This window comes from Elgaria multicarinata, chromosome 9, assembly GCF_023053635.1.
Source record: "Elgaria multicarinata webbii isolate HBS135686 ecotype San Diego chromosome 9, rElgMul1.1.pri, whole genome shotgun sequence".
NCBI classification, from domain to species: Eukaryota; Metazoa; Chordata; class Lepidosauria; order Squamata; family Anguidae; genus Elgaria; species Elgaria multicarinata.
In genome coordinates, this window is record NC_086179.1 from 28,601,278 (window position 1) to 28,622,271 (window position 20,994).

The window sequence follows — 20,994 nt, forward strand, 5'->3', positions numbered from 1 at the left end:
TATATACATCAGATTAGTGTAACATATACCAATTCTTTCTGTAGGTCCCCACCCCACCTCGCTTTATATTGTATAACTATTTTTGTGGCTCAGACTTCTCAATAGCACTTAAAAATGTATAAATTCAACTCTAAACTTTATATTAGAAGCCTATTGTGTTTAAACCGAAGTACCTAATCAATATACTTGGATATCTGATCCCACTATAAGTTCGCTTAAAATATGAATTAAATCAGGCTATTTGAGAAACTGTGGAAACTTTTTGTTTGGCTTTGTAAAATATACCTGTATAACATCTTGTATAAAACTGAATCCATCCTGTAGCAACTTCAGAGAATAATAGACTTGGTATGAAAGTTATAAATAGAAAAGTCCATACTATTTATGACATATTGCATCATTTAACTTAAGATGTTTTGTGACTATGGGTATCTAGCTATGTGAACAAGAAACCGGCTTAGTTTGGACAATCATAGCTGTTTAATTAGCAGATGTGAACAAGGCTTTTGTTCACACTTGCATCCCCTTTGTGGTGTGAGCAAACCAGGAAGCCTTTAAGTATAGTTTCCTGTTTCATCCAAACCAGGAAACTAGAGTTACCAGCTTCTTAAGAAGTCATGATATTCAACTATGGTTTAAAGTTGGTACGATATCCTGGCTTGTTCTGAAGCTGGTAACCAGTTTGCCCATTCAGATGAAGTGAGAAACTGTGATAGTGACTTCCTGGTTTGCTTGCATTGCAAAAGGAGCAAAGAGGCTGCATATGGGGACAAAAGGCTTGTTCATAACTTGGCTTATTAAGCCAAGATGATCATCTGAACACAACCTTTATATATGATTTATAGCAATATCTGACGATAGTTTTTAAGTAGAGCACATCAGTAAGTCATAGACTAACAAAAGTGAAACCATAGTTAACTGGAATGTTGAGGACATAGTTAATTACTGTCTTCTGGTATATGACTGAAGTGGTCTCTACAAAGAAATCCAATATTTTGTACAACAAAATAAAAGTAGCACTGTTCTTTGTAATAAAGTGATTTGTCCTACTAATCATGTTTACCTGTGTACTTAACCTCTATACATAATTGAACCAATGGATCTTTTAAAAGTGGTGGTATTTTATGTATTCTAGAATGCACTTAGAAAACAATCTACTTTATGAGCTGTTTAACATATTAAATCAAATGTAGTACTTGCAGAATTTAGATGCTTAAAAGCTGCAGCTTTCCTTTAAATCACTTTTAGCATTCTATCAGCAACTAGAAGGAAGGAATGAGCAAATGTCCACACCCTTTCTCACAGCTAGAAGCAGTTTAATTATGGTGAGACCACCCTTGTAACTGACTCAAAGCTAAAACATGTGAATAACCACAAGTTGATATAATATAGACCATAAAAAGGCAGTTAGAATTCTGTTCAGAGCAATTTACTGCTTCAGCATTAAGTGCACTCATGCTGGAAATACCATGAATTGGAAGGTTCTATCTTAGGGCATAATATAGGTTAGGCCTTCCCCCAACCTGGTGCCCTCCAGATATTTTGGACTACACCTCCCATAGTCCTTTACCATTGGTCATAGTTACTGGGACTGATGGGAACTGTATTCTAAAACATCTGGGGGAAGGCTGATATAGAGAATAGGCAGCTGGCAATAGAAGTCCTCCCAGAGTGCAGGACACGGAATAACGGGCTCAAGTTAAAGGAAGCCAGATTCCAGCTGGACATCAGGAAAAACTTCCTGTTAGAGCAGTACGACAATGGAATCAGTTACCTAGGGAGGTTGTGGGCTCTCCCACACTAGAGGCATTCAAGAGGCAGCTGAACTACCATCTGTCAGGGATGCTTTAGGGTGGATTCCTGCATTGAGCAGGGGGTTGGACTCAATGGCCTTGTAGGCCCCTTCCAACTCTGCTATTCTATGATTCTATAAGGCATCAGTGAACTGTAGAGATTAAATATATCCAAGTCTTGTTAAGTTTCATATGTGTTCAGGCTTCCTTCAGCTACTTAATCATGAGCTGTATAACCATAGCTTTTGGACATAAGTATTCAGTTCTATCCCCTTCCTTCCCATTGTGTCTGTATCGTGCTACAAATAAGTATCAACACAGCAATACTGATAGCCATGGTGTGTACCATGTGCACCTATAATGCTCAGCTAAACCCATGTATATGAGATTGTAAAGCATCCAAATGAAACAAACATTTTGGGCGTAATCCTATGCATGTTTAGACAGAAAAAAGCCCCTTAACTCCCAAAATTACCCAGCCAGGGCTTTTTTTCCTGTCTAAACATGCATAGGATTGCACCCTTAATTTGTTTCCTTGCTAAGTTATTCTCTTTTCATTCAATTTGAATTTCATTCAGGTGGAGGCTGGGTTGAGTCATATAAGTATAAGACTCAGTAAAAGACTCCCATTGTTTGGGAGAATGCCTCATGCACAGGAATTAAATTACCAAGCTAAAAAACCTTTTCCTGACAAATTAACCCAAGTTAGTGTCATGCAAAGATGGAGCAAGAATCAGTTCTGATAAACACAGCATAAAGGGCCAGTGTATTGTAACAACATATTCCAGGAAATTAAGCTGGCAATTTGCCAGTCAAGCTTCCAGACAGACAGCTTTTCCAACTGCCACAGTGATATTTTTTTTTAAAGTGCACAGTATCCACAAGTTGCTGAAGGCAAGTAATGAATAAAAACAAACATTCAACTTAGTTTCCCTTACACCATGGGGGTTATTATTTAGAGTAGGGTTTGTTTGTTTTAACATGAACTGTACTGGCAGGGAAGCTTCTGAACACTAGAAATCTGGGCTGATACTCGACATAAATATCAGGCAAGAATTACATTTGGTGCTAGTTCTGTCCTGCACAAGTCTCTCCACACTTTGAAGTTCATTGCAGAATGAGCTACAGTTTCTTTACCCATCATGGTTTAGAATGGGGACTGATTCGCATAGCAGAAGACATAGGGATAAGCATCCAACTTGCATACCATCCCTCACCGTATGCATAACTGTTAATCGCTTGTGCTATCATCCATTATGAAAAGGATGGGCAAGCTTGTGAATAAGGTCTACTTGGGCTAGCTTTGCTGTGTATTAAAGCACATTCCCTGTCTAGATTATATGAGAACCAGACCTAAGGTAGCATTTGAGCTTTTAGCTTAAATAAAGGCTATATAAAACAGGTCAGCTTTGGGTTTTACTAGAGGGCCACTTTAATGAGCAGGATGATGGATCAAGACTTTCATGAAGTGGGAGTTAAGAGAAGAGACAGCAGGTTCTTAATGAAATCTTGATGCTGGACCATGGGTTTTCAGAATCTATAGACATTGTGAGTCTCCACAACGGCATTTGCAATGGGGTCATCTCCTGTTATGCACCCTCTGAGCCAAATTGAACCTGGTGACAATGGCTTTTATTCAATAGCAACAAACTGATGTTCCATCACCACAATCATCCCACCCTGGACACTAGTGTACAGGCACAGGCAATCATTGCGACAATCCCTCCATCTACAAAATTAAGTATAATTATTTACATATACCGTAGTTTATTGCAAAGCCAGAAAACAGCCAGCAAAGTGGAAGTCCAACTCTTCCATTTCAGATCCATTCTGATACATGCTTAAACCCCCACACACTCCACAGATGTTATAAACATTTGAGAGTTCCCCACAGATCATGGAAACGTAGATATATGCTTTTTAAAAAAAGAAAGATAAGTTACCCCAAAAAGACTGTCAAACTGTCACAACTGAGTAAAGAGAATGTGGCTTATTTAAAGAGAGATCATAAATTAAAATGGGTTTATTTCAAAAGCAGTGAGACCAATGTCCCTAGTCAGTGGGAACAAAACAAAAAAACCCTATTACATATTTCTAGTTGTTTCAAAACAGGGACTGCACTACAAGGTACAGTTAACACTGTCGTTGGGCATCAGGCAATCTACAGAACTAGCCCTGCACACGAGACAACTATTCTTGCCTAACTTCCCTTCATTCTCATTAAACTTGTGCAAAGTAGTTCCTGGTAGATTACATCCCAAGCTACTAATGCTAAGATCTAAAGACTAGCTACTTCTGGATTCACATTAATTCAATCATTACATGAAAAACAGTGGGAGCACTTCTTGTGAACTGCTGGCGCTTGAGGAATTCCCTTTCAGAGTTAAAATATTAATAAATAGTTATCGCAACTTTAGTCATGCAAGACAATTACAAAACAAAAGGTCATCCCAATTTTTATAATAAAGGCAACTTGCATTCAAAATGAACTGTACCCTTATGTTTTATTCAAAGGGTAAACATGAATTAAACCCAGCTGTTTACTTGAATTACAAAAGTAACATGATTCAATATGAAAATAAGAAACTGTCTACAAATCTCTGACAGTAGTAAATTGCAATATACAATGCATACAGGAGTTATACAGAGCAACAAACTCTTGTACAAAACAAAAATACTTTAATACCTTTAAAATCCAATTTCTTTTAAAATCATTCATGAAAAAAGGTTTGAGTCAGAGTTCACACCTCAATTAGTCAAGCCTCAGGCAGCTACATTACAGCTATTGAATATACAAAGTGACATTTCCCTCTTCACCAGCCATTTCAAACCAACTCTTCTTCGCTTTCAGCATTTTATAGTTCGTTGCCCATCTCTCTCACATTCCCAGATCCAACGTCATCTTCAGATCATGAGAACTGAATCTGCTGAACACCAGAGATCTAAGGTTTGCAAAATAAGGACATTTTTTTACAAATAACTCCAGAAACAAACACACCCCAGTTATCAAATTGATGACTTCAAACTATTTGACTTGTTTATTACACTTCTGGTTGTTTCAGCTGCAGCAATTGGGAAGATTTAAAAATATTAACCAAGAGAAAAGGAGGCGGAAGGAATGCTATACCTGTTGATAAGATGTTGTATAAACCATAACATTTTGCTGTTGGCCATCTGTAGTTATCAAACCTGCTGGCAACTGGTTAGCTAGAAGAGAGAAAGCAGTTTAGTTAAGGAATTATGACCATGCAGAACTATACATCAAACCCAATTCAATGGGCCTGTTCATACATCATGACAGCTCACTGTAGCTTAATTTATCCATGGAGGCTGTTGCATCATGCCGGGCACCTGTGAGTGCCCAGCTTGCCGTGTCATGCGAACCCATGTGGCAGGAGTTGTTTGACCCTAAATAACCTTTAAACAAGGTTGCCTAACTCTCAAATGTGGGTGCCATGCAAAATAGTGCCCAACATAACACCACAGGTAAATTTATTCTGCGGATAAACTAAGCTACAGTGGCCATTCATGTCATGTGAACAAGGTGTTCACCATTAAGCTAAAATAATTATGGTGCAACGATTATATAGCACTTGAATACTACCAAATCACATCGGATGTCTTTCACTAGCACATATTAAAACAGCGACACAAAGTTATCAGATGTGAGTAAAACAAGCTCAGGTGAAGACACCATCTAATTTGGAAAGTGAAAAACAATATCAGTATGAAGGGGAACATTAAATTAGCACACATTTTAGCTGTTATAGCCTTCAGTTGGGAATAAGGCTAATCTCCACCCCACATTGCACATATTTATTTATTATGACATTTTTGTACTGCCCGATAGCCAAGGGTCTCTGGGCAGTGCACAAAAACCATAAAAATACAATTAATATACAACAAATTAAACATTAAAAGGTAACAGTCCAATATAAAATCAGATAGTCCAGGGAAAACCTGTGTGAAGAGGTATGTTTTTTGGAGGCATTTAAAAGCTATTACATTTTCTGCCTCCCGAACCACACAAGGGAGGGTTTTCCAGAGCACGAGTGCCGCTTCAGAGAAGGCCCCCCCACCAAGGTTCTTCATGACGACAATTCGTCCATTTCGGAATGGCCAGCAGGGCCTCCTCTGAAGATCGTAACTGTCATCTGGGTATATATAAGGAGAGGTGGTCTGCTAGGTATGCTGGTTCCAAGTTGTTTAGGGCTTTATAAAATAACAACAAAACCTTGTATATGGCTGGGTTATGCAAGGGTTATTTAACTCTCAAATAATCACCACTGGCCAGGTTCACACACTACAACAATCCCCAGTTGCAGTTTGTATATTCATCATGGCAGCCAGCAAGCGCCACAGCTCCTTGAGGATTGATTAACCCAGGATGGGCCGCCATATCATCCAAACAAACTCTATGTTTGCCAAATAAAGATACATGTAATCAGTTTGGTTAGCCAAGCTCTGCCCGACGCTACAAACCTATCATAATGTATGCAATGTTTCTGGTGAAAGCAGGTGGAGGCCTCTGAAGGCCCATTCACTTCTATCAGCAAATTTCACAGACATGTTGATTTTTTAAAATAATAATTGATTAATTATATTTAATATATGTTTTTGATAAAATTCCAGGCATGGGATTGGATCCAATACTGTATTTCCGTTGATGGAAGCAGTCCCTTCAGCAGAACTGGGGTGGGGGTGGGGATTTGCCCTCCTCCAATAGCTACTGCATGCCCTCAAAATCTGCTCCAGAAGGCTAAGAAAACTTCTGGACCAGATTTTCAGGTGGCATGGAGGGCTTCAGCGGGGAGAAAAGAGGAAGAAACTAGCACAACATTAGATCTAACCCACTATGTAGCATTTATTTAATTTAGCAATTAAAATCACTGTGCAGGTTTATTATCTGAATCACAGCCGAGGCAGCCCTGATGCAGTTAGGTAGAGCTTTACTAGGTCATTCCACCTCCTCTACATGTGTAGCCCCCACCCACCACCTATGAACCATCATTTTTTTATTTTCAGGCACTCAAAAGGATTTCACTATATGTACTCAATATAAGATTATGCAGAGATGAGGCCTCCCTGTACAACAGGTATTGGGAAACGTGGCTCCCATATTCCGTTCTGAGCAGAACCAGGGCAACTTCGGGTGTGCTGTTCTTGAGGGATGCATTTGACCATGATTGAAACATTGGATTGAGTTCAAAAACTTTACTGTTCATAACTGAGGGATAAACTCTTTCTAGCTGCACAATGAGAGTACATACATTTCAATAACCCATGATTCACACATCTATATTCATCACTTGATGACCTGTAATTGTAAATTGTAAATTAGCACTCATGGATCAAACACAACACAGAATTTTCCTATTACCAAACAGACAATTTCAGTGGAAATAATTCTCACATTTAGCTTTGAGTATTTAAGTGTTGATGAACACTTAAATACTGATGAAAACAAGTGATGTACATGAATGCAGAAACCACCTCAAAAGTATAAACCACTAAGCACAACCTCTAGTTCATTTCAATGGAGCTTTCAAGGACTCCTATACAAACAACATGGCAGCAGTGCTTAGAACTATCACACAAATATGGTTCAAACAATTAACAAGCTCTTTCTAATCTCATGTATTAGGCAACAATAACTAGATATACACCAGTAGCTTCAAGAGATACTTACTAAATGCTTCCTCTGTGAGCTCCTCGCTAAGGCCATCTGCTGTGTTAACTGTTCCCCCAATACCCTTTTCTCCCTTCATGGCCTTGAAAAAAAACAATGTTTTCATGTGGATATGAGCACTTCTAATAGCACAAAATCAAGTTTCATACATTTTGGAATATCTATGTAGTAGCTTCTAGGCACTACATTTTTCAAACCCTACTATCACATATACAAAATTCTGTAATTACACATATTCGGTTTCCCAAGAATTATAACAGGAAACACAATGCGGATCTGTGGTAGGATCTTCAGCTTTTACAGTAAGAGTTCTGTGGTACTTCAGCAGACATATCTCATTTATATTGTATAGCCATATCTTACAGCAAGCTGCTGACAGAAAAAGCAAAACAAAAGGGTCAGTGGGGTCAGAACTGGTGTCATCTGAAATAACCAGGGATCTTCAAGGGTTTGCATATCTGTAGTAGCCCAAGCCATCTCTCCTGCTTTTGAAACTGAAGCAGCTTCCCCTCAATTTCAAAAGGTAGGCTGTGCTCAGCTGAACTTCTATGCATGTGTAAATACAGTGAAGTACTGCTAGCCCAACACACACACTCTCCAACAGCAGCATTAAACCTCACAGAGGAAGAAGGAATGGCCAGAGATCAGCTGTGCTGGGTTACTGGAATAGACACCAGGTACAGTCGAGACTGCTGCCCCCTTTGGCTATCATATTATCATATCACGTGTTCATTTAAAATCTTTTCGAGCTTAGCCTTTTGGGGAAATAAAAAGGTAAAAACAACCAGTGCCAACTCAATGTTTTCTGGGCCTCTGTCACAACTGTCTTCCCTCTACTGCTTGTTCACCTTCTTTCTTAACTTGGAAGGCGTACAGTGGTAGTAGCTACTGTACCTTGCCACTACCCATGGCGACCCCACACTAAGGGCATATAAGCAAGCTGCAATGAAGAGGTGTAGCAGCCACAACTGCTCACCCTCCCTACCACTTGCTCATCCTTCTAACTCACCATGGGGGGCAATCACAAAGGGGAGCAGCAACAGACAACAACCCTTAATAAGAGGATAAACCTGGGTAGCAGTGGTTGTGCGAAAGTTAAACAAACCTCGCAGAACCCATGGTCTCTTCTAGGGCTGTTTAACCCTCACACAAACCCTGCTGCCTGGGTTCATACGACAAGCCACCAGCAACAGCCAGCTGGGGCTTGCATATTGAAAATGGCAGCCAGCATACGGCACAGCTCCCTGACAGTTCATTAACCCACGGTGGCTTGTCTTGATGTGCAAACTGGCCTACTGGGTAACAACTGCTGCTCCTCCTGCCATTTGCTCAACCTCTGGTCCAGGACCAACACACTAGAAATGAAATAAATGCATGGTGGAGAGATAGAATTTCAAGATATAAATTTGAAAACTTAAGCTTTTTCAGTGCAGGACACCAGAATGGTACTTTCTCTACTGCAGATCATAAATACACTCAATCCTTAAAGGACATGACTAGCTGGCTCATCTACTCAAACAATGTTCCAAGAACAGAAAAGCGTATCTAGTAACATTTTGAAAAATATATTCCTCTCTCAAACACACATCTTTGGCTGCCCACAGCAGACAAGCGTTTGGAAACTGTTGCAAACGGGACTCCGAAAAAAAGAGATTACAAACCTCTCTGAACTTCTGAAGATACAGCTTCAAAGGTTCAACATAGCTATCAAATCCAAGGGTCGACATGGCGAAGAGAATATCCTCCCCATTTATAGTCTTCCGTTTTTCTTGGTGACACCTCTCACTTGCTTCTGATGTTATAAAGCTGATGAATTCACTTACACACTCCTGCACACATTCCTTTGCATCTTTAGCAATCTAAAAAAAAGCCACCCACGTTTTATATATAGCAAGCCAATCCTATTTCTCATTTTAATCTGAATTAACTGTCAAATACACCCAAATAAAACTGCCAACAAAACTAAGTGTTTTGACTGATTAGTCTACTAAAAACTGAATAAAAATAAATGTACACATTGCCATAATGAAGAATGCTTTTGAAAATTTTGAAAGAGTGGTAGTTTCTTTTTAATATGAGAAATTACTATTTATTTAGAGAATGGAAGCTGTCCCACCACTGGAAGCTTGTGCTTCTCCCACAAGAGGAAAATGCAAGAGTTCTACTCCAGACAAGATAGAGATGTGGGAGAAGAGGAAGCATGATTCACTTGCTATTCCCAATGTTAAGATCGCTACGTCTAAAGCAGCTCTCAATATTTGGTTTTAAAACCCCACTGAACGTAGCCTACTTGCTGTGACATATTTCAAAAACTTCTATGAAATCCAAGCTTCTTGATCTCGCATATGATCAAGTAATGCTAGCAAAGATTTATTTTCAAGATATTACCTTTCCTGTTTGAGGTATAGCGTTTTTCATTATCCTTGCCACATTTGCAATTGGAAGATATATATCTTGTTCTCTAAAACTCTCTTTGGAGCCATTTGTGTCTTCATGATCATTCATGCTGTCCTCCGTATCTAAGAAAACACACACGCAAGTATTAGTTGCATATAATGTGGACCTTTAGTCATTGTACCTATACTTTATTTGGAAAATCGCCTCCCACATTTCTAACATTACCCTCTGATCATCATCTAAACAGTAACGTAACAGCTAAACGTTTCTCTTTCATATGTTTACTCAGAGTTTCAGCTCCTTGGGAATGAAGAAATCATTCCACTGGCTTGACATCAAATAACTAGGAATATTAGGTATTAAACAAGTCAGAATTAACACATGGGTTTGTTGTCGGGTTACCTCCAGGTTGTTTAGCCCCTAAACAACACAAATGTTCTTGGATGCCATGGCAACAACCTAGGAACAGAGAGTTCCTGGGTTTTTAATTGAAAGTGGAAGCTATGAGCATGCAAGAGGCAGTGTGCCCACTCCCACTAGATATCAGCAATCTCTGGGTTAAACAACCCAGGAATTATTGTTACGTGTGAACCAGGTCACTGAATACTACTGAATTTAAATTGTTACTTCAACAAATTGGTGGCTTAAAATTGCAAGTACTTTATCCCTAACAGTGTACCCTGAATAAAACAAATCTAAAATTAGTTTGACTATTCACAATTAAAGCCAACAAGAAATGAAGAGTATCCAGTTCAGGATGAATCCTCCCTAGGGAATGAGGGTGGAAATATTGTGGACAATGTTGCTCACTAGGCAATGAGCATATATGACTAATATTGGAATACAAGTTCTACAGCAAAAGTGGGCAACTTGTGGCCTCCAGATGTTTTTGGCCTACAGCTCCCATCATTGCTCACCATTAGCTATGCTGGTTAGCGCCACAAGCTGCCCACTTCTGCTCTATAAGGACAAGAAAGTATATACTATATGGATCCACTCTGACTTGGACACCATAGTTGATGCAGACCCAGTGGATGTAACTTTGGCTCCTGCTTATCCAGTGTTATTGGATACTTTTCAATTTGTGCAGCTTAAGGATGTGGACAGGATCCTTGTAGAGGTGAAACCCACCCCATGTGTGCTAGATCCTGATCCTTCCTGACTCATAAAAGCAGCCACAGGGGGACCGGCTGAGTCAGTGGAGTGGTCAATGCCTCCCTTCATCAAGGTATGGTTCTAGCTTGCCTGAAGGAGGCAATGGTAAGACCTTTGTTGAAAAAGCTCCCTTGAACCCGCAGTATTGGACAATTACCAGCCAGTCTCCAATATTCTATTTCTGGGCAAAATAGTGGAGCGCATGGTGGCCTCCCAACTCCAGGGACTCCTGGATGAGAATGATTACCTATATCCATTTCAATCTAGCTTCAGACCTGGCTCTGGGACAGAAACAGCTTTGGTTGCCTGGGTGGATGACCTACGCGAAGAACTGGACAGGGAGAGTGTCCCTGTTGGTTCTGCTGGACCATGGTATCCTTCTAGGCTGCCTCACTGGGATGGGACTTGGAGGTACTGTTTTACAGTGCTCTATTCCTTCCTGGAGGGACAGACCCAGAAGGTGTCGCTGGGGGACTTCTGTTCGACTGCTTGGCCTTTAACCCGTACAGTTTCTCAGGATTCTGTTTTGTCCCCCATGCTATTTAACATATACATGAAACCGTTGGGAGAGGTTGTCCAGAGTTTTGGGATTCGGTGTCACGAGTACGCTGACTGGACAAGGGCAAACAATTGAAGCTTAATCCAGACAAGACAGAGGTGCTCCTGGTCAGTCAAAAGGCAGATCAGGGAATAGATATTCAGTTTGTGCTGGATGGGGTTACACTTCCCCTGAAGACACAGGTTCACAGCTCGGGTGTATTGCTGGACTCAGCCCTGAGCCTGGATGCCCAGGTTTCCACAGTTAAAGCTAGTGCGCCAGCTGCGCTCATTCCTAGAGATGTCTGATCTGGCCACATTGGTACATACCTTAGTTACATCCCGTTTGGATTACTGTAACACGCTCTATGTGGGGCTGCCTTTGAAGAGTGCTTGGAAACTTTAGCTGCTTCAAAGAGCTCCAGCGAGACTATTGACTAGGGCTGGTTATAGGGAGTATATAACTCCCCTGTTACTACAGCGCCACTGGCTTCCAGTCTGTCTCCAGGCACAATTCAAAGTGCTGGTTATGAACTGTAAAGCCCTATACAGCTCAGGCTCGGGTTATCTGAAGGACTGTATCTTCCTTTATGAGGCTGCATGTGCTCTGAGATCTTCAGGGGAGGCCCTTCTCTCAGTTCCACCATCACAGGTACACCTGGTGGGAACACTGGAGAGGGCCTTCTTGGCAGTTGCTGCAAGGCTCTGGAACTCTCTTCCCAAGGAAGCTAAACTGGCTCCCTCCTTGTCACACTTTCATAGAGAGGCAAAACTTTTTTGTTCCAGCAGGTCTTTGGTTCTGGACCTTGTTCATGCACTGTATTTTTTATTTGACATGTGTCTTTTAATCTTTAAAATGTTTTCACACTACAGATTATTTAATTATATCTTTAACTTTTGTAAAATTCTATTTATATGTTTTAATTGTATATGTTTAATTTTATAGAGCTGCCTTGAGTCCCAGTATTGGGGAAAAGGCAGGATACAAGAACAATGGCAGTGTCACTTTGTAAAGTCAAATAAACTAGAAATTTCAAATGAGGTAACCCTCCTCCACAGAAACACTGTGAGTGGCAATGCCAGCCCCTACCCAAAGTATTTTTTGTACTGGGGATATTGGTGTGTGTGTTTATATTTTCACAGTTCTTCAGATGCTTGACTCATATTTTCTATAACTGTAATGTGAAGAATGAGCATAAGAACTAATACTGCTGTACCAATACATTGCTTACCATCATGAGGTTGTATCACATAGTGACTACTACCAATGTAATCTCCAGCAATTCCCAATTGGGAAGCATCTGTTGTAGAACTATCACCATCCATCTGGAATAAAAAGATGGCTTTTTAAAATAGTCAATTCTGTTTTACTACACATATCACTCTTAAAAACAAGAGTATGTATCATTTATTTCAGACCTAAATCACCTTTGGAAATATAAACAGTATTACATGCCCACTACTCCTGGACTTTGTTTGATCTTGGCTGCCTTTCATTCAACAGCTTATTATTCAGACTAAACCTTCTACTGAAGTGTTTTCATGCACAGCAATACTTCTACTATTCAAGAATAACATGAAGCTATGCCATTCCTGTATCATCCAAAATAATACATTATATCTGTGGGAAAAGCAACCTATTTTGTTCCTACTTCCAAACACCTCTCCTTGAAGACAATATGTACATACATACGTACATACATACAAGGATCATATATATGAAGGCTGCAAAACACACACCAAAGGGTAAACTAAAAAGCTACACTTAAGAACACTAAATTATCAGCTTTTCTAAAGGACCAAAAAATCTTCACAAAACAAAGTTGAGTTTATTTTTCAGTTAAACATTAACTTGTTTGGATTACCTCTTTTATGCTTTGGTTCTGCTTGAGGAGAAGGATTAAACTGAAATAAAAACTGTACTACCTGTTTCAAAAGTAAGAGAGTGACAAATTTTCAATTATCTCAAGAAGTTTACTAATGAGATCAATCTATTATAATAAGACCCAACAGGTATGCAAGTTCTCATGTCCTGTAAGCCATTACTATACCACTGTTAAAAATATGGCAATCCTTATCCTAGAATCCAGTATCTAGAACTACTAAAAGTTAGTTCCACTTTTCCTTCAGTGTTAGATTTATACATACAGCATCTACTTAAACTGTATGTATATTGAAAATATTCAGCTATAAATGCTATATATGTTACCTTGCTTTGATGCATATAAAGCAGTATGCATCATCTGTAGAAGTGACTGGCGCACATTTCAAGTAATTTATTCCACCAAAACTTTAAAATAAATTATTCTGTTGAAGAGTTAATTTACTTTCCAAAAGTCACTGTGGTCAACATGCCATTCTCCTGTTACAGCTAAATCTTAATACTACAAAAGCAATTTTGGAACAAAGACCTACGGGAATGTAATCTGTTATATTCACTATTATCCCAATTGCAGAGACAGATTTCCTCGATTGGTTTATGCCAGAACAAGGTCTGTAATGGAACAAAAGTATATGCTTACAGGAAGGTAAATATTATAAGTGCCTAATGTGCTAGGTGCTGCATAACACTGGTCTGGTCTGGAAACGACACTAAATCATAGATGAGCATCATGAAAATGAGCATAGCTTCCCATCAGAGCTGTGGCTCCTCACTCCTCCTCTGGTGCTGCTACAAGGAGTTCAAAAGCTTTTCCTTCCATTTTTGATAAACCACAGCTTGCCAAGTCAAACTGGAGTTAATCTTAACTATACTTAATGGAAACCCGCCAACTTTGAACTATAGCTTATGAAAGCTTGCTTTCACTAACTATAGTTAAGGTTAATTACAGTTCAGGGTTTCGATGACATGTTAAACTGTTATTAATCTAAAAACAGATCTCCTCCTTGTGGCCATACCAAGGGAGGAGAGAAAGAGTACAAGCAGGAGGTGGGTGGGTTTCATTCTCATAATGATAGCCCAGCCTTCCCCAAACTAGTATCTTACAAATGTTTTGGACTACAACTCCAATCTGCCCCAGCCAGCATAGCCAATGGTCAGGAATGATGAGGGCTGTATTCCAAAACATTTGGAGGGCACCAGGTTGGGGAAGGCTGTGCTAACCCACGATTATAACCATGGTAACACTAAATCATGGTAATATCCAAAAACAGCCACTATCTTATGAAGCAGGCAGCCTAGCAAGCATTTGGTCTAAATTAAGAGCAAACCCAGCTAAGAAAACTACAATGCCTTTAAATCAAGTTTCACTCACCTACCATTTTTCACATTAAAAGTTGCTAGTGGAGGTAAAAAAGGAAAGAGAAAGAAAACAAATGATAATATTTATCCTAAGGTTCTTTACAGCATAAGGATTTGTAGGGGCATAATGTAACTCAGCCAAGACTGCTCTTTGAAGGAGGCAATTTACTTAAGAAAGCAATCTCCGGTGAGTTGAAGGTCACTTTATTAATGTTATACATAGTAGCCCTAGTGATGGATCCTGTACTGAGGCCATTGTTAGCATGTCTTGCCTATTGTGAAGTAATAGTTAAGTTGTCCAAGACTACAAGAATCTTAACATCACAACTGTCATCTAAAACTAGGACTTATCAGTGGTTATGTAAACAGTATTAAGGGAGGAAATTCCATATAGCACTTTCAATATATACAACAAAACACTACATGTGGCTTAAATCCAACATTATATTAGCAGAAGTCTGCTAGCGCAACTGAACTTTATCTTTCTCCTCTGTCCTGCAGTCCTCTGCACCCCACAAAAATCTCTGGAGTTTCCTGCAGCAGGATTTTAATGAGCTGGGTTAGTTTCAGTGCAACTATTCAGCATACAGTAGTAGATTGGCACATATCAGATTCCCTTCATCTAATTTAGTCAATTAGGTTGCAATCCTATACACTATTACCTAAGACCCATTGAACTCAACAGGACTTCTTTCTGAATAGACATGCATAAGATTGCACTGTAACGTCAGCATTTAGTACCACTTTAAGCATTTCAATTAAAATACTCTCAGATGTATTCTTCTCTATGCATTTTATTAGTTTATATATCCACTATGCTTGCTATTTTTGTCATAGAACTTGTAGTGCTGTGTTTGCAAGTTCCCACATGTACTCAAAGCCAACTGATACTGGCTCTTCTGTCAACCTATCTTGTTCCTGCAAGTGCCCATGAGTAGAATAAAACACAAGAAAATCTGCACTACTGCAGCTATAGCAAATTTCATATAATATATCATGTACTATTACACATCATAAACTGTGCCACTGTGAGCCTGAGACTTAAAAAAAATGTATTTCCAGGGTTTTACACATCAGTACATTTACATATAGACTTTCTTCCTTAAATATAATTAGCGTAACAAACAGTTTACCACAAGAACATTTTGTTCACTTGAAGTTCACAGCACCTTGTTATTACCTGTCAGCACATTCAAACCACACACATCCAATCTGCACTGATTACACAGTGCCAATTTGCAGCAGTTTGTATGCAGTCCAGAAAACAACGTTCTCTCAGATATCCACCAACATATCAATAAACCTTGTGCCTTGAAGATGGTTATGCTACAGGGACAAGTAGATTTGACAAGGAAAAGGACTGGAGGGAAGAGAGGTGAGAAGCCCATATACGTGAGACATAAGACACAACTCCCATAACAAGACAGAGGTAATGGGTAACCCTTGAATACTGTGAACAAAGTGCTGGGAAAAACGTCACACAGAATCCCCGAGAATGAAACCACATCCAGTAACGTAGTTTCATAATACCCACCCACCTTTGGGGTCCTTATGCTCGGAGATCAGGACGAAGCGAGACAAGAGCAAGGATGTCCTCTAATGAGGGAGACGCTTTTTGACAGCTTCCAACTCCCCCCCCCCCATCCAAACCATGTGCTAAGGCGTGGGGGGGGGAGAGAAGATGAACAGACGGCGAGGGGCGGAAAAAAACATTAGACAACCCCCAACGCGGAGGCGACGGAAGCAATCGAGCCGCCCCCCGACCCATTTTCTTGAGTGCGCTTCAGATAATAGGGCGGGGGGGGGGGAAGAGAGAGAGAGATTACCGAGGAGACAAAAGCTCATCTACAAAAATAGACCCAACTCCACCCCAGGAGGGGAAAAAGAGCTGTGGGGCGGGAGGGAGGAAGAGAGGAGAGAAGAAAGGCAGAAGGGCGGCCCCGGCTGGGAAACCTTAGTGGAGCCTCTCAAGAAGGCACACGGTGGGGGCGTCGCCGCTCCTCACACTCGGGGACCCAGTGGGGCCCCCATTGTTTCATCTCATCTCTCCCTCCCCCCCCCCCCCGCCACACACACCGCCAAGTCCGCTGCCGCCGCCTCCCTTCAGATTGGGAAAGCGGGAAGAGAGCAAAGGTGCCTGGAAGGCTTATTTACTCAGGCGGCAAATGCGCTGGCTGGCTTCCTTCGCCCCCCCCTTTCCACACAAGCCACCCCCGTGTGCGGAGAAGCCCCTCTCTAATCTCCCCTCACAGACCTCTGTCATCCCCCTCGCTACCCCACGGTCTCCCCCCCCCCGCCATGGCTCCGGCAGAGCCACCCGCCCGCGTTGCCGCCGCCGTCTCCTCCCCCCTCCCGGCGGCGGCAGAAATAGTACAAAGACCCGGGCTGGCGGGCGGGAGCTGGCCGGGCCCGGGCTCCGGCGCTGCTCCCTCGCTCTTTCTCTCGCTTTCTCCTGCTCCCCGCACTTCCTGGTCCCCTCAGCGACGGCGCGGCGGCAACGCCGGAGCCCGGGGAGGGAGACGGACATTTCATTCGAGCCTGCAGTGAAACCGGTTACCAATCATTGGCCGGAGCCAGGCACAAACCTCCAGTGCGGCCCTGGTTGGCTCCCTCCGCAAATCGGCTGTTTGGTTGGACAGAAAATGGCTGCGAAGGAACCAGTCCCAGCGCGGAGCACCGCTTCCCGAAGCCGGCCTGCCCTCCCTCCGCGCCGCCTCCTCCTCTTCGCCCCCCTCCCTCACAGGCGGCTCTTCCCGCTCGGAGGATCCCCTCCCACCGCTACGAGGCTGCGGCTGCTGCCGCCTGTGACAGCTGCTGCCGGCTGCGCCTCACAATAAAAACACCGCAAGCGGCCTCCAACATTGAGCGGCGCCGCGCGGCCGTCGCGCTTTATATGTGAAGGCCAACCGCCTCTCCTCCCACCCGCCCGGCGGTCTTGTGTCCGGCTGAGGGAGGCAAGCTGCCGACCGCTTCCCCCAGCCTTCCTTCTTGGCGGGCCGCACCTTCTTTCACACGGATAGTGTCTATCTATGACACGCATCCTAAATTAATGACTGGAGAAGGTACCCGTGTTGATTCAGCGAAAACAACGCGGGCGAATCTTGTAGCACATGAAAAGCTAATAGTTATTGTGGTATAAGCCAGACTTCTTCAGCCCGGTACCCTCCAGATGTTTTGGACTGCAGTCCCCATCATCCCTGGCCATTAGCTGGGACTGATGGGTGATGTAGTCCAAAACCATCTGGAGAGCACTAGGTCGGGGAAGGCTGACATAAATGTTTATGAAGCAAACTAGAATTTATTTCCTCAGAGGCAGGATGTATTATTCTCAGCTGGCAGGTGTTAGGAATGAAGCTTGATTCTATTTTTTTTTAATTCTTGTCTATTAGATTTATATTGTGCCTTTCCCCCAAAGCCCTCACTGTAGTATATATACATGGTTTCCCATCAATTTTATCCTCACAACATCCTTGTGAGAGTGGTTGCACTGGCCAAGAGATAGTTGCCCAACATCAGTGAATTTTATGGTTGAATGGGGTTTTGAGCCCAGAATTCCTCAGTCCTAATCCAACACTAAACATTAGACCAAACTGGCTTGTTTGGGCTTGAATAGTGTTAATGGTTTCCTGTGCCATGGCAGATGTTAACTTACTTAGCAATGCTAAGCACTGTATTATCAGCAATTGTCGCTGCTTTCTCTGCTTATTTTGCATATATTTTAAGCATTAACTGAATTGTCACAGAAAGTACTTTTTGCATTTCTTTGCCTTTTTAACTCCACTTTTAAAATATTTTCCCCACCCATGTATATACCTGCCAACTGAGAATAACATGTCATGAGGCTTATGAAATGGCTTCCAGTCCAGAAAAGGTTTTTTTTGGGGGGAGGGGGTGTATTTTACTGTGCTACAAGACCTGTTAATTTACAGCAGCAATTATTGCCAAATAATTGTCAAATCCTGGTTTGAGCCCTAAACAAATAGAATCAAATTTACTGTTAAATTCTTGTCTCAGAAATTCACACTGCTTTTTCTTTTTAAGTCAGTTTGCTGAAGATTGGGGCCTTTTTTCAAGTCCACAGCAGTATCATGAAATCAAGGCAACTTGTTTTCAAAGCCGTGACTGAGCACTGTGTATGTGTGAGTATTAGTAATAAAGAAGGAGTTGCCCTTGTGCATGTGCCTCAGGCATAGCACAAGGCAGCAAAGAGTTCCTCAAATGTGGAAGCACACAGAACACTAGCCCAGCCTACCAGGGCAAAAAGTCCAAACACACATCTGTTGGCAAGTAGGCAGATTTGAGTTGGAGGACAAGATTCTCACCATGGTAGCTATTTTAGTTATTTAATAGAATGGGGCCTATTATTGATCTATGAAACTGTTCTCATAGTCACAGCTGTTGTAAGGTCGGTTGTCTGGCAATAGGGTTTGTACAAGGAGGAAATGCTACTGTCATGTGAAATGCTGCCGTGTGTGTGGGTTTCTGTTTCTGGGTTTCTTCATGAATTCTAGTAAAAGTTTTTGAGAGGAACAAGAATATGTATGACTTTCAGGGGTGAAGGGAGGGATATAGCTCTCAGATCTTTCTGAATTGTGCCTATATATTTAGGACATGCCTTTGTAAGGTGATGTAAAATCCAGAGTTGCTAAGACTAAACAATAAAAATATTACATTTATTTAATTAGAATTGCAAAGCTGTGTCCATATTTTACATGGTTTGTCATACTTTAATATACATCTACATTTTATCACTCCATGACAAATGCCTCCATTTTTGCTGGTGGGATAGAATTGAATCTATTGTTGAAAAATCATGTCATCTTGTTTTGTTTTGAAGAAAACCAACTCTTAAATCAAAACTCATGGACCTCCCATTAAAATGGTGTACATTTTATATATATAAAAAGTAAATTCATAACACATTTGCTTCAATAATGTACAATAATGGTCACAGACTGATTTTCAAGGAAATATTGGTGAAATGCGAAATCACAGGGACTTGCTTGGCTTGAGATTTCATTGCAAATACTTTTGCTAGTTTCTGTTAGGTAGGCTTAGTGGTAGCATAATTTTTGCCCTGCTTCTAAAACTGATAACAAGCACAATTATTCAGCAGTATGATCTGTTGATTGTTATTCAGACCTAACACATATATGGTGACTGATAATGATCCATGGGTCATATCTGATTAAAAGGTGTTACTATACCTTATATCCATGTTCTTACCTTATATCTGCATATTGAATGAATGCAGATAAGCAAAACCATGCCTCTTAGCTCAGCAAGTGAGAGCAGACTGTACACTCAATCGGGAATTCTGGAACAGGAACATAGGATCATTGGTCCATCTAGCTTAGTATCATGTATACCAATCTTACCCAACTTGGTATCTTCCAGATGTTTTGGACTTCAGCTCCCATCAGTCCCTGCCAACATGGCCAGTGGTTAGGAATGCTGGGGGCTGTAGTCCAAAATAGCTGAATGGTGCCAGGTTAGGGGAGGCTGGACTTGGGCACACGGCAAATTTCTGAGGGTGGGCACACAAATCTTGGCAGCTAAGTTACAGTTTTATCCACAGTGAAATATGTTGACTAGGGCCAAAGACTTAATAGAATATGATAGGTTCCATCTAAAAGCCCTCAGGGAAGGTGTAGACTTTGCAGTAACACTGTTGCTATTTGTGGTGTATATAAACAGAGTTATGTCAATGGGCTGTGCTAATGTCAACATATAATACTGGCTTAGCAAGCCTGTGCATGCATGACAAGGCCTATTTGCTGGAAACCTATTTATCAGAACTCAAGGGGGAAGTGGGGCTTGCAACAAAATGTTGCAGTATGGAGGGTTCCAGCCAGCCCCATTTTTCCATTGCCCTTCAACAGTCAGCATTCTGAGGTTACTGAGCAAGCTCAGTCCTCATAAAGGTGTTTGAGGGGTTACCCTCCTCCCCCCCAAGTCTTTTCATGTGTATGGAAATCCTGGGGTTCCCCCTGAGCTTGATGATGATCCATAATGCATTCTGAACTCAATGGAGTGTTCTCAAGAGCAGCACATCAATCACCATGCAATAGGGTGTTTCCAGATGGCGGGCTCTAGTGCTACAAATCATTCCTCTTCCACTGCAAGCTATAAGAAAAAAAAGATGAAAGCAGCACTGAGAAACTGAGAGGATTACATTTGGA

At 41.3% G+C, this 20,994-nt stretch overlaps 1 protein-coding gene across 4 annotated transcripts; it reads right to left on the reverse strand.

Moving 5' to 3' along the window:
• Window positions 1–3,540: 3,540 nt before the first annotated feature.
• Window positions 3,541–17,508, reverse strand: NFYB (nuclear transcription factor Y subunit beta). 4 transcript variants are annotated; one of them, XM_063133393.1, is made up of 8 exons: window positions 17,398–17,508; window positions 13,437–13,476; window positions 12,804–12,897; window positions 9,871–10,001; window positions 9,144–9,341; window positions 7,483–7,564; window positions 4,921–5,000; window positions 3,541–4,735 (listed from the first exon to the last, which is right to left on the reverse strand). In XM_063133393.1, the coding sequence occupies exons 3-8, from the start codon at window positions 12,895–12,897 to the stop codon at window positions 4,703–4,705; spliced, it is 618 nt and encodes a 205-aa protein (XP_062989463.1). In that variant the 5' UTR covers window positions 13,437–13,476; window positions 17,398–17,508; the 3' UTR covers window positions 3,541–4,702. The 4 variants fall into 4 exon arrangements, with proteins under 4 accessions (XP_062989463.1, XP_062989462.1, XP_062989459.1 ...); XM_063133392.1 differs by lacking the exon at window positions 17,398–17,508 and adding an exon at window positions 14,826–16,873; XM_063133389.1 differs by lacking the exon at window positions 17,398–17,508 and adding an exon at window positions 13,983–16,873 and having other exon boundaries at window positions 13,437–13,493.
• Window positions 17,509–20,994: the final 3,486 nt, after the last annotated feature.

Coding starts and splice junctions, on each gene's coding strand:
- NFYB (XM_063133390.1), bottom strand. CDS start 12,897: ATGGATGGTGATAGTTCTACAACAGATGCTTCCCAATTGGGAATTGCT. Junction 10,002..12,803: donor TGTGATACAACCTCATGATG/GTAAGCAATGTA, acceptor GTGTTTTCTTAG/ATACGGAGGACAGCATGAAT. Junction 9,342..9,870: donor CTATACCTCAAACAGGAAAG/GTAATATCTTGA, acceptor GCTTTTTTTTAG/ATTGCTAAAGATGCAAAGGA.